Source organism: Pezoporus wallicus, unplaced genomic scaffold, assembly GCF_028554395.1.
Source record: "Pezoporus wallicus isolate ANWC-B61680 ecotype Strahan unplaced genomic scaffold, APGP_CSIRO_Pwel_v1 contig_4684, whole genome shotgun sequence".
Taxonomy (NCBI): domain Eukaryota; kingdom Metazoa; phylum Chordata; class Aves; order Psittaciformes; family Psittacidae; genus Pezoporus; species Pezoporus wallicus.
The window spans coordinates 891,596-903,872 of NW_026637499.1; the positions used below are offsets into that span (position 1 = coordinate 891,596).

The 12,277-nt window shown below is 51.1% G+C and overlaps 1 protein-coding gene across 3 annotated transcripts in view; it reads right to left on the bottom strand.

Annotated features, from left to right (window-relative positions):
• Positions 1-241: 241 nt before the first annotated feature.
• ASTN2 (astrotactin 2) overlaps positions 242-12,277 on the bottom strand; it is a 330,328-nt gene continuing 318,292 nt past the window's right edge. For all 3 annotated transcript variants that reach the window (XM_057405885.1, XM_057405886.1, XM_057405887.1), the window contains 3 exons: positions 8,580-8,680; positions 7,593-7,776; positions 242-1,121 (listed from right to left, as the gene is read on the bottom strand). In XM_057405885.1, coding sequence (XP_057261868.1) covers positions 884-1,121; positions 7,593-7,776; positions 8,580-8,680 — 523 coding nt within the window. In that variant the 3' untranslated portion in view covers positions 242-883. The remainder of the gene's footprint in view (positions 1,122-7,592; positions 7,777-8,579; positions 8,681-12,277) is intronic.

Genomic DNA, 12,277 nt, shown 5'->3' on the forward strand with positions numbered 1-12,277 from the left:
TCTCAGCTTTCCCCATAGCAGAGTTGTTCCATCCCTCTGATCGTTTCTGTGGCCTCCTCTGGACCCTCTCCAACAGGCCCATGTCTTCCCTGTACTGAGGACTCCAGAGCTGGATGCAGGACTGCATCCAGAGCCGAGTAGAGGGATACATCCTAGGAACAGCCACCAGTGATACCTGGTCCTGTGAATGCCCAAGCAGCGCTGAGGTGGTGTCAGGAAGAAACACCAAGGAGGCAGCAGAGACGGACTTAATATGAACCTTTAATGCACAGCACAAGCTGCCGGGCGCCGGCTGCGCACGGAGCCGCTCCATCGACTCGCAGTGGTACAAAAGCCCAGCTTGCCTGCAGCATCCCGGCACCCGCCTGGCATCCCAATCCGGGCATCCTGGCTGGCAGCACGGTGTCACCGGCCACCCGCGCCACCTCCTCCTGCGTCCTCGGCCACCACTGCACCGAGGTCCCTCGCCCCACAGGCAGGGAGGGGGTCACCCTGTGCCCAGCAGCTCCCCTCTGCCTGACGCTGGCTTCCAGCGTGTTATCTCCTCCTATCCAGGGTTTTGGAGCGTGTAGTCCAGGAAATTCAGTAAGAAAAGATTAAAAAGGAGAGGCTTTGATGCTGAGTCAAATTAGGGAATTTCTTCTTGGTTTTTTTCTTGAAAAATTAAAAAAAAAAAAAAAAAGGAAAAGAAATTGAAAGTCCAACTTGCTGATTTCTTGTTTCTCTGCTGTCTGCGTGAGAAAGTCCTGTTTGGCCTCGCTGTCCCCTTCCAACCCCTCCAAACACCACCTGACCCCAAACCCCACCAGCACTCAGCATTATCACAAGTCCTCGACTCCTCGGAGTCCCTTTGCCTCCCACAGCTCCAGGCCTGCACCTTCCCTCACCGCCCCTTGGACTCCCCGTACGTGTTGCGCAGCATGGAGACCATCTTCTCCTCGCACGTTACTTTGGTGTCCTTTAGGATGCTGTACCAGACCATGCCGGGCGGCCGGACCTCTTCGCTGCGGCAGAACAAGTAGGGCATGGTCTCGGTGCGGCTCTGGATGTAGGCACTGCGTAGCAGGGTGGAGCAGTGACTGCTGACCTTCTCCAGCCTCCTCAGGATCAGGTGTGCTTTCCTGGAGGGGACAGAGATAGAGATAGAGACAGAGCAGTGCGGGCAGTGCAAAGAGACCAGGAGACAGGACTTCTGGGGTCCACCACCAGCTCTGTCTATGAGGGTGCTGAGGCGCTGGCACAGGGTTCCCAGAGAAGCTGTGGCTGCCCCATCCCTGGCAGTGTTCAAGGCCAGGTTGGACACAGGGGCTTGGAGCAAGCTGCTGTGGTGGAAGGTGTCCCTGCCCGTGGCAGGGGTTGGAACTGGAGGAGCTTTAAGGTCCCTTCAACCCAAACCAGTCTATGATTCTATGAAGAATGCATGAGACCCATCTGCCTGACATTGTCTTTCCCATTTCAAGTGAGAAGCTCTGCTTTGCCCAAATGTTCTGGGTGTATCTACTATTCCACAGCAGCAGGCTGGAGGGACCTCAGGTCTGACCCATAAGAACAGCTTGAGTGCATGGGGTCACTGTCTGCCCTTGCTATAGGGTCGCCATCACCACTATGTGCTCTGACAGGCTCCAGCACATGCGCTAGTCCCCATGCACCCTGGTGACACTCCCAGCATCCTATTGATGAGGCCAGCCCTCCCTTCCCTGTTTTCCCAAGTCTCCAGGAGGCAAATGGCCCAAAAGGACTGACACTAGAAAAGCGAGGGGAAAAAAGCACACCACATGAAGACAAAACAAAATAAACCCATAAGAAACCAAGAATCCCCTCGTGGGAGCCTGTAAAGTGCTAAATCAAACAAAGGGAGGGGAAAAGGGTTTACTTCAGTGGTCTGAAAGTCGCAAGATCACAGATTATTTCCTCTCCCTCGGGTGCCACAGGAAAGCTCTGGATTCAGGGCTTGGGGATTTCGCAGTTCCTGCAGGAATGTAAATTCCTGATAATGCGATGTCAGGGGCAGCGAGGCACAAACACAGGAATTAGTTGGTTATGAAAGCTGAGTGATGTTGCAGTGCGGGGGGAGCCCGATGCACCCACAGGCACCCGGCGACAGGACGCCAGGGAAGGGCTGCCTGGAGCCACCCAGCGCCGGAGCAGAGGGCAGAGACGGTGGCAGGAGGCAAGAGAGCATCCCAGCATCCCAAACAGCTACAGACCAATCCCTGCAGAGCAGAAACAGTGGATGAAAGGCTGTAGTAAACCACTGCTCCTCCAGCGCTGCGTGTGGAAAACTGCCCTGCTCCATCCCCAGGGTCTTGGGTCAGGGTTGGCTTTACAGGGGAAGGGAAAAGGGAGTTGGTCATTCTTGGACCACGCTACATGGTACCCATGTAGTGATTTAATGTATAAAGACAAGCCTGACTAGGCAATTTGAGTCATTAGCTATACACACACATACAATAATGGTGTCATGGGCTGAGCTGAGCCCAGCTCTGACAGAATCCTCTACTCATGCTACTCTTCATAGCAGCCACCTGACCTTCTGCAGCATCTGGTGCTCCCACTGCTGAGAACAGGCCCTTCACTGCTGCATGTCTGCTGCAGATGTTATGAAATCCTACGATGGCATTAGATGCTTTCAGTAAAGACTGATCGAGTAAAGCTCAGCTCAGCAAGGTCTGTAGTGACTGTCACTGCAGTGAACAAACTTCAGCAAATCACAGTCACTGGTCTTGGATGGGACCAAACACCACCATCTGTGCCATTTCCTTGCTGGGAACAACCTGCCTTGATGAATATCTCTCTGATCTGGTTTTAGAGCCAAGAGCCCACAGTCAGCTCCTAGGATGGACTTGGATGTGACAAGTGCCATGGGGAAGTCATCCATCTGAAGGCCACCCAAACAACCCAATGATTTTCCCCCTGACTGACTCCATAAGGCAAGAAGGGAGCAACAATGAGTGGCCATGATGAGCCCTTGAGGCAAACCCCAGTGGTGATAACCACAACTTGGCCCTAAACAGCACAAGGAGTGGACTGCCCAGCACATCCCTGTACATGTGCTGGCCAAGCTCTTCTCTTTCTCTCCTTCCTTCTCATCACTTCAACTAACTGTTCACACACCACTGCATCTGCAGGTGTGCTTGGTGCAGTCAGTCCCAGAAAAGAATCAGTGTTTAATGCTGCGATGCAGCACACAATGGGTTGGTGCTACAAGGATGCTGAAAACACACTGCACTGTGGTCAAGGAGGAGACAGGGTGATGGGGAGGGAGGGAATCAGGCCCCTGGCTTTCAGTGCCCAGTGCCAAAAAGCCCCAGTTTTAATGGGTTTCACCACTTTGAGTCATTTATGTTAGTGGGGTAATGAAGTCATGTGTAAATGTTAGATTTAGCTTTCGGCTGTCAGCTGTTCCCTCTTAAAACAACTAAGGAGAAGGAGACCCAGAGCGGGTGAGGGGAAAAGAGAGGCTCTCTGGTGAAGTGGGGTAATAAATTACAGGAGCAGTTCTTGGGCTGCCAATTTAACACCATAAATCAAGGCCTGGGTATTACCCAAGCGCTCCCAGCGGAGGGCTGTCGGGTCAGAACGACCACCTTTTCAAATCCTGGAAATGAAATCTTCCTAAATGCTGACCAACCTCATCCCTGCCAGGAACAGTAATTTATTGCCTTATTAAAGGGCAGGAATAGGGAGAGGAGTGAGTGAGGGGGGAGTTGCCTGTGGCCAAACCCCCAGCTCTCAGCCCCCAAAGGCATGCAGCAAACCCTTTCCCCTCACCCCATATCCCAGACAAGGGGTGCCCCCGCATTGGCATGAGCCAGTGGAGCAATCCCACCTGCCACGTGCCCACCACAGGGGCTGTTGTTTTAAGTCAGCACCAGCCAGGGACTGATTTTGGTCTCCACTTCTATGATGGATTTAGGAGGTCACAGCCACAGCCATAAATGATGAAGAGGGGGATTTAAAAATAGGCTCTGTACGGCTGTTTCCCTCTGTGGTACCTTGTGGCATGGTGGGGGAGAGGAAAGGGAAAGGGGATGGGTGCTGCCAGGGCATCTTCCAAGTGCTCGTGTATGAAACAGTGGCCCCACTGCAAGGGAGTGCAGTGCAGTGATTGCACAGGGGACAGGGCACCGATGTCCCTGGTTGCCAGCCCCAGCTCCACAAGGCCGTGACCAAGAGCAGGAGACATGTTATGTCCTGCTCTGCCCAGCCCAGGGGTGTTCCCACAGGGACATTTGCCCCCAGATGCAGAGGGGCCCGTGATCACTCACATTGAGGGCTGGTGTGGGATGAAAACATATCCAGAGCCAGCAGAACCTTGCCCTATCTAACCTAGGAGGAAGGTATTAAAAGAGAATAAACCAGCATAGAGGCAAAGAAGAAATGATACCTGGGGTAGAGGGAGGATGAGATTCCCAGACTGCTGCCTGGCTGCTGTGTTCCCATATGGGGTGATTTTGTCATAAATACAGATTCTTCCACTCTGCTGAGAACTGACCTGGGTCTGTCAGACCCTCATAAGGGAGGACAATGAGTCCAGGACTCGATGGCCTCTTATCACAGCTTCCCATCAGAACATTGCATTCCCCCTCGGTACCAGAAGGCAGCTGCTCTGGAGATGCACTTCATCCCCCGTGACTGTCCCGGCTGCCTGCCTGCTGACCTGCTCCAGCAAAAGAAAGGCTGCAAGCCCTGGGCTGATGCCACATCCTGACCCCTGGTTGTTGCTGGAGGCCACAAGCAGGGGCATGGAAGGAAGATTTAAACTTAATTACTTCTCCTGCCTCCTCGTAAAGCCAGTGGTCATCAGAATTGTCCTGAAAACACAGTGAGAGAAACTTAATACAGAAACCTCCCTGTTGCTGTGTCAGGAAGCCCTCTGGCTGCACACATCCAAAGGTCTGAATGCACAGTAGCATTAAACCTTCACTGCTTCAGACAGATTTTGTTGGAACAAATTAACTCTGTGAGATTCACTCCGTGTCTGCAAGAGGACTGGGAAGGGAAGCAGGAAAAGGGTTTGTTGTTGCTAAAGGAGACTAGCAGGAAGAGGCAAGCCAGGTGCCAAGATGCTGCTGACCACAGAAAGTCCTGGTTTAGGGCCACCTATGAGCTAAGTTTTTAATGTCTCCTTAATGTAAACGGTCTGGTTGGGACATCTGGCTGTCAGCATGGCTCCTCGCAAGCAGCTGTTTGCAGTAACCTGTGGCTTTCATGGAAACTGGGCTCACGAGGGCTCTGGGGTGATGTATTTATTACACAGAGGCAATCAACTTCCCTCTTGTCGCTCCGGTTTATGAGGGAACATTTACTGCGAAGCTGAGGCTCATCTGATAAACATCTCAAGGTAGGAAAATGAACGTCCCCCCGGGAAGGAGAAGAGGCTGTCAGTTCCAATCGTGTCACAAGGTGGCCTCCATTGGCACATCCTTACTCTCCTCCTGCTAAGTCAGTGCCTCTGCTTCTGTCCAAGCTGGATGGCAGAGCTTTGCTCTTGTCAAGGGCCTGGCACTGGCTGCTGTGGTGTTTGTAGATGCTTCCCCTTGGCTCCAAGTCACATATTGCTCAAGTAGAGAACAGGGGCACTGCTAGGAGCTCATCTGGCTTGGTGAGGAAGGCAGACAGCAGCCGAATCGACCACTGGCTCTAGATGTAGTGTGGTACAGTCAGGCAAGATGGGCAGTTTGAATGTCACTTTGTACCTCTCATGACCTGATGCAGGTGTCAGGTTAGATAGCATCCTTCAGTAAGTGTGGTGGGTCTCACGTAACCGAGGAAATAAAGATCTGTAAGAAGAGGCTGATGGTTCCCAGGGATTTAAAGAGAGAGGAACAACTGGAAAGGACAAAGAAGTCTGCAGTGTCATCAAGGGAGGAGAAGGGCAGTGGGGAGGATGAGGATGGCTCTGTGCCAGAGGCTAATGGACTACCAAAGAAACTATGACCAAGGTCATCTCTGGAGGAGGGCAAGCCCCAGACCAGCTTGGATTTGTGTCCAGGAAGGATATAAACTGTTGTGAGGAGCTGTCATCTGGTGTTATAGGCAGATCCTTAGCAGTATCTAACAAGCAGACAGAAGCAGAATGCTTCCTAAGGGGCTGGGTGGCAGTCTGGCCTTTGCCAGGACACTGCCAGCACCCTTGGTGCAACGTACTTCATGTACCTTTGATATCTTAGAGTCACTGGGGTTTGCAGACGCAGTCCCTCTGGAAAGGTTCCTCTTCATACTCCCAGAACCAATCCTCTCCCAGCCCTCCTCAAAGCATGAAATGTATGGTAAAGAGGAAATACTTCTAGCATAAAGGTGTATATAGGTAACAGATGAGGTGCTGTGCATCCTTGCACAGTGTCAGGGGCACCACAGGGCTAAAATTTAGGAGGACCTTTCTAGTGCCTATATCAGCAAGCTGAATTATTCTTTTGGGACAGAGGGAAGGTGGAAAAGGGAATTTTGGAAACTTTTATGGTCTGTATGGCAACCATATACCACTGTGAGAATAAACACACGCCAAGGCAGATAGATAGAGAAATAAATAGAAGGAAACGTTCATGAAAGGTACTATTTAGAAGAGCCAAGTTTATCACATATCGATTGCTCAATCATTGACCCCTCTGATGGTGTCAAACAGTCAAATCTACACACAAGTAATAATCTGTTCACCAGCACCTCAGCTCTGCCCTTCCAGGGGCTCAAAACTGTTTTCACATAGGATTAATCCCCCTGCAGCGGGGCGTTTGCATTGCCTCACATGTCCCCAGCCACACAAGGAGGTAACAGGAGCCCAAAGCTAGACGTGGGACAAGTGGTCCTCTCCTTCAGTGTTCACAGGGAATCTTTCCTGGGTGTGGAGGAAGCCAATGTGAATGCAGGATGGCAGAACGGATCTGTCCTGGGTGCAGAATCCACTTTGGTCCTGGAGGTCACGTCATGTTCCTTGACACTAGCAAAAACCGCCCAGGAGGGATTCTGCTGCTCCTCATTACCTGGCTCTTTGGCATGCAGGAATACTACAGCGTAAGGATGGACTTGTCCTGTATTCCTCAAACACCCCGACGTGTACAGCTGCCTCTGTACTGCAGCTCTTGGTACCTAATGCTTGATGCACACACCACTCAACACATACACACCTGCTGCATGTTTGCTCCATCCCCTCAGTCACCCTTTCCAAGCATCCACCCTGCAATTCATCAGGACATCTCTGAACCCTGGGGCAGCCATGGGCTCATCTACCACGGCTCTGCAACTGAAGAGGATCTGAGTCGGTCCCAGTTTACTCTCTTGTCCCAGGCCTAATTTACACCCTTCAGCTCTTCCAACACACCCAGCTCATCTGCACTACCTGCCTGCGTCAGGCTGGTTGCTGCATGTCCCACACACACCCATCCAAAGACCTCCAAGCTGCTATATCTGCCATAACCACTCATCCAAAGATTGAGTGGGACCTGGTGGTCCTAGGGGATGACAGCTTGGTGACCACCAAAAGGGCACTTCTCTCAGATACAAGGAAAAGGCAGAGACGGCCACATCCACAGTGGCCAAGCAGAAGTGTGCCCCAGGCACTGGTGCAGGGGAGAGTGCAGGGAAGGGACAGGTACCTGGGCCCCAGCTCGTCCTCACTACGCCACACGAAGTCTCCAAACTTCTCGTAGTGGGAGTTGTAGTGGTGCTGGACTCGGAAGAGCATGGAAGCGGAGACCTCCATCAGCGTGTTGTAGGCTGTCTGCTGCTCCTTCCCACTGGTGTAGCCGTTGTAGAGGTTGTAGATTTTGTCAGCTATCTCTGGAAAGGATCAGGGGAATGGGATTAATGAACAGGGGTGGGCATCTGGGGTGCCTGCTGGTCCCTTGGGATTGCCTGCAGCAGTATCTGGTGACTGGGGGAGCATTTAAAGACTCCAGCAATTCTCCATGAAGGAATGGGAAGAGGAGGAGGGCTGCAAACACAGCTTTACCCTCTCATGTAGGGCAGGCAAGCTCTTCCCTAATTCACCAGAACAAAAGCAGTTGCACAGCTATGATGCTAAAGGATAGGAAGAATACAAGGCTGTTGGTAACAAGATGGTACTTCAGCCACAAATACTGCGCATCATCTTTGTGGTATCTACTAGAGCCGCTCAGATGTATTAAACAAGAGGGTGAACTCTGCTGTAGAAAAGGATCTTTCTTTAGAGTTGAAAAATGCACAAAACTCCATTCCCTCCCTTCTCTGTAGTCTCCTGTTTGCTTACTTTTCCTGGTAATGCTCATCAAGAACACGGAATAAAGCATTAATCAAAACTTCCTTTTGTGTGCTTTTCAGAATAGAAAGCAAGGAAGAAAGAAAAGAGGTAACCTGCCTTTCACATAGAGGAATCTTTAAATCTGAAAGCAGCCAAAAGCTCTGGGCATAAGAACAAAAGGTACTGGCTTCAAACCTCAAAAATGCAGATGTGCAAAAGCAGCTGGGCTTTTACTGGTGTTTCTGATTCGGAACCAAACCAGCTGCCACCAGCATCCTCCTAAACACCCAGAGCTGAATAGAGGCAAAGCAAAATTAGCAGGAAATGTCTTTTGTCATGGCAAATGAGGCACCTGATCACTGACCTTCTGCCTTGCTGTCATCTACCAGCGGGCAGGCTGTCCTCAGGGTGACCGTGCTCGGCTCTGAGTGTCTCCCTCGCGTATCCACTGCGTAAAGGGTAAATCTGGAAGGCAGGAAGGAGAAGGAAAACAATGCCTTTATCACCCAATCCCACACCATGGGGTTGTTATAGGAACCGGCCTTCACAAGAGGAAGCAAGAATGGGGTCAGGTTTGCCGTCTCAAGGAGATGCGAGATGGGCTTAGAATAGGAGAGCACCCAGGGACAGGAGGCCACCATGTCCCCATGCAGCACGACGGACCCCCTCCATCCCTGGAAGCCCTGTGGGGCTGCACCCTGCAGCTGCCTGACTGCAAGAGGGTGTAAACACCTCCAGGGCTGCTTTGCCATGTGCTGATGCAAACGTTATAATGCTCTGGCGTCTGCAAGCCGGGCTCCTCTGCGGCCCTCCTGAGACTGAGCAGTATTTCCTGGTGTAAGCGGGCTCTGTGCTGACAAGTGACAGCTCGTACACATTCTGTGAACGGCCTTGAGGTTGTTTTCTCCCTCATTTCCCCACCAGGGTGGGGTTGGTAAAAGGGTGGGAATGATAATTTCACACTCGAAGCTAATGGAGAGCATCTGACAGTAAAATACGGCTTTTGTGTTGGATGAAGCATTCAATAAACAGGCTGTGGCTGCATGGGATGTCCAGGGATGCTGAGCACAGAGCCCTGGTCAGAGTATCAAAGCTCCAAGAGCTTTTTCACAGCAGGGGTGACAATCTTCTGTCCACTCTCCCAAAAGGCACTGGTTCATATTTATTCACTCCAAGCCAGGCATGGAAACTCCAGCTTGGCTTTGACGAAGCGCGGGAGCTGGCTTGAACCCCTCGGAGGTTGGAGATGCCTGGTGGTGGGGTACCCAGCTCCCAGGAGACAGCACAGCCCCACTCCTCATCCTAAACCTGAGCAGCTCTTGCAAGTGAGTTTAAAGAGTCCCATAAAAGCAGCTGAAGCTTAAATGGGATTGAGACCTTGGGGTGTGTTTACTTAAGGAATGGTCCTAACTCCCCAGCATCCTTCATGGGGGCAGAGCAATGCCTTCCTTATCCTCACCCCACACACGAGCCCCCTCTCTCCTCCCGGCTGCACCCCACGCACGTGCCTGATAAGAGCTGCCATTTGCACAGTAGCAATTCCCAGCACAGGACCCATTCTCCCTGAACAATTAGCCTTAGTTCCTTAACAATACTTGCTATCTGAAAGGATGCCAGCAGCCTGCCAAGGAACCAGCTTGTGTGTAGGGGCAACTCCCATTTTCACTAAGCTGGGCCATGCAGAGGATGCACACTCTCAGCTCACCCATGGAGATGCTATTTAACTCTTTGGCATGACATCAATTTCCTTAATTTACAAGGAATGTTGCTGAGAGTGGGAGCAGCTTGGGAAGGATGTCCACAGCTTCACAAGTACCACACACAGGCTGTTCACTCGCTATAATTAAGGGACAGCAATAGAGTAATAGGGTAATAGCGAATTTAGGGCAGGAATCTAACTTCAGCATCCCATTCCAGATGTACCACCTCCTTGCAGTAGACAAAGGGTTCAAGGTGAGTAAGGAGTCTCCTGCTGTAAGTAGATAAGGGATGTGTCTCTGCAGCTTGGCAGCATGAATCCCTCTCTTTCCAGGCCCAGAAAGCAACAGCAATAGGAGCACCCAGTGTTGGGTGGGGGGACCTCAGCCCCGGTGAGATGAGGAATTCTGCATTGAGAGAGCTGAACAACGCTCTTCTTGCTCACCAGTGCAAGCACAACAAGCAGTAAGAGGGCTCAGCATGCAGGTTACCGCTGCGTGCTGCTCTCCATCCCCATCCTGGGGCCACTTGCTTAGCCTCAGCAGCTGGGTTGTTGTGTTTTCTTTCTCAAATGGGTGGGCACAGCTAATGTGTAACCTCTGCTCTGCCTTGTAGCCGCTCAGGCAGCAAGGCTCCATTAGCAATCAGTGCCAGAGCACTTTCCATGAAAAACAGCAGACTTTTATCCCAACACAGTTGTAATATTCAGCAATTAGTGCCCACATCACCTAGTCCATTGCCAGGGGGGTCAGGAAGATTGGTTGGGTGTTAAAGCGTATCCACCCCTCTGGGTGATGTTAAAGACCTATGTTAGCCCTTTGACTGCACTTTTCCCCTCTGCCCAGCACACACAAGAACAAAGTCATTCAGCTGCCAAGAGCAAGAGCATCTGTACTGGTCAGGCCTAGGTTAAAAAATACATACCAACAAACAAGCCCTTCATTTCATCCTTTTTTTTTCAGATGATAGAAGAAAAAACCCCATAAATGTAAATGGAAAACATCAGAATCAAAGTGATTTTGATCTGCTCAAAACCAGTGTTTTTTTGAGGAAAAAGAAAAATACTTGCTTTACCTCACCTGAAACCAGCCCTCTTTCAAGAACCTCAGAGGAAAACTCTTCATTTCCATTCACTCGGAATGAGATGTTATGGAATCAGCACCAGTAAATCCAGCCTTGGTGGAAGCTGGTTGGCAGCACACAGCCCTCTGCACCTCTCCAGGCCCTTCCAGCGGTGATCTCAGAAGGTTTTAACATTAATTACGGTCCAAAAGATCACCCTGGAGCACAGCAGTATTAATAGCTCTGTTTATCAGTGGTAAACAGAGACACATGAGGTGAAGCATCGTGACCCAGAGAGGCTCGGTGACATGAACAGTTTGGAAACTCAGGAGATGATGGTTTCCAATCTTGCTCTCAAACCACTTGACCACTCAGCAAAACACTCTTATGGGCAGTTAATGGCACTGTGCAGAGCGATGGGGTTTATGTTTTACTTTGATTCCCAGAAGCAGACAATAATGAAGAGAAGAGAGTGCAAAGATCTGCAGCTCAGAGTAAACCTGGTATTAACAGGAGGATCTTGCTTACTGCATCTAAGAGAAGCCTCCAGCAGATGCAACCGAGGTGCCACCAGCAGGGATAGGAGCAGCATGGGACCCAACAGGGCACAAAGGTGGTGGGACATGAGGGAGCACAACCACACGGGAGGGATGGGGAGGTCTGCATATAAACAAGGGGAAAGCTGCAGCAAGCACGACTGAGGGAGGGAGCTGGTGGGCTCGAGTCCAGTGTTCTGAGCCAAGGACCGAAGCAGGCAGCATCCCCACCGACAATGATGGAGCTGCACCTGACAATGCCAACCCTGATAATTTGCAAAACAAAACCAATGAGGCCGAAGAGCGGTTCCGAGTGTTCTGCCCAAGGCAGGGGATCTCTGGAGTGAAGTCAAAGCCAGAAACAAAAAGGTCCCAGACCCACACTGAGTGCCTGAAACACGTCAGACAACCTGGAATGCCATATGGTAGCTACGACCTGACAGAGCCTCCTTCAGAACCTGGAGGTGTTTTGTTTAGCAATCAACTTTCCTCACGATGGTTTCTCGTGTTTTCCTGTGCTTTACAAAGGAGCTTGGGGCTACCTGCTACTGTCTCACAGCTGATCCTCTTTTTCATGAGTGCCTTCAGTAAGAGCACACATGAACACTTGTTTTTCTACAAATACTAAGACGTATTTTGCCCAAAGAGGTCCCAAAGCGCATTTCACCACTCCAAGCACGTATGCTCTTGGCAGAGTTCAGCCCTCCATGCCTGGAAACGCTGCCACCTCTGCAGCAAAACACAGCGGATGAAATCCTATAAAGTA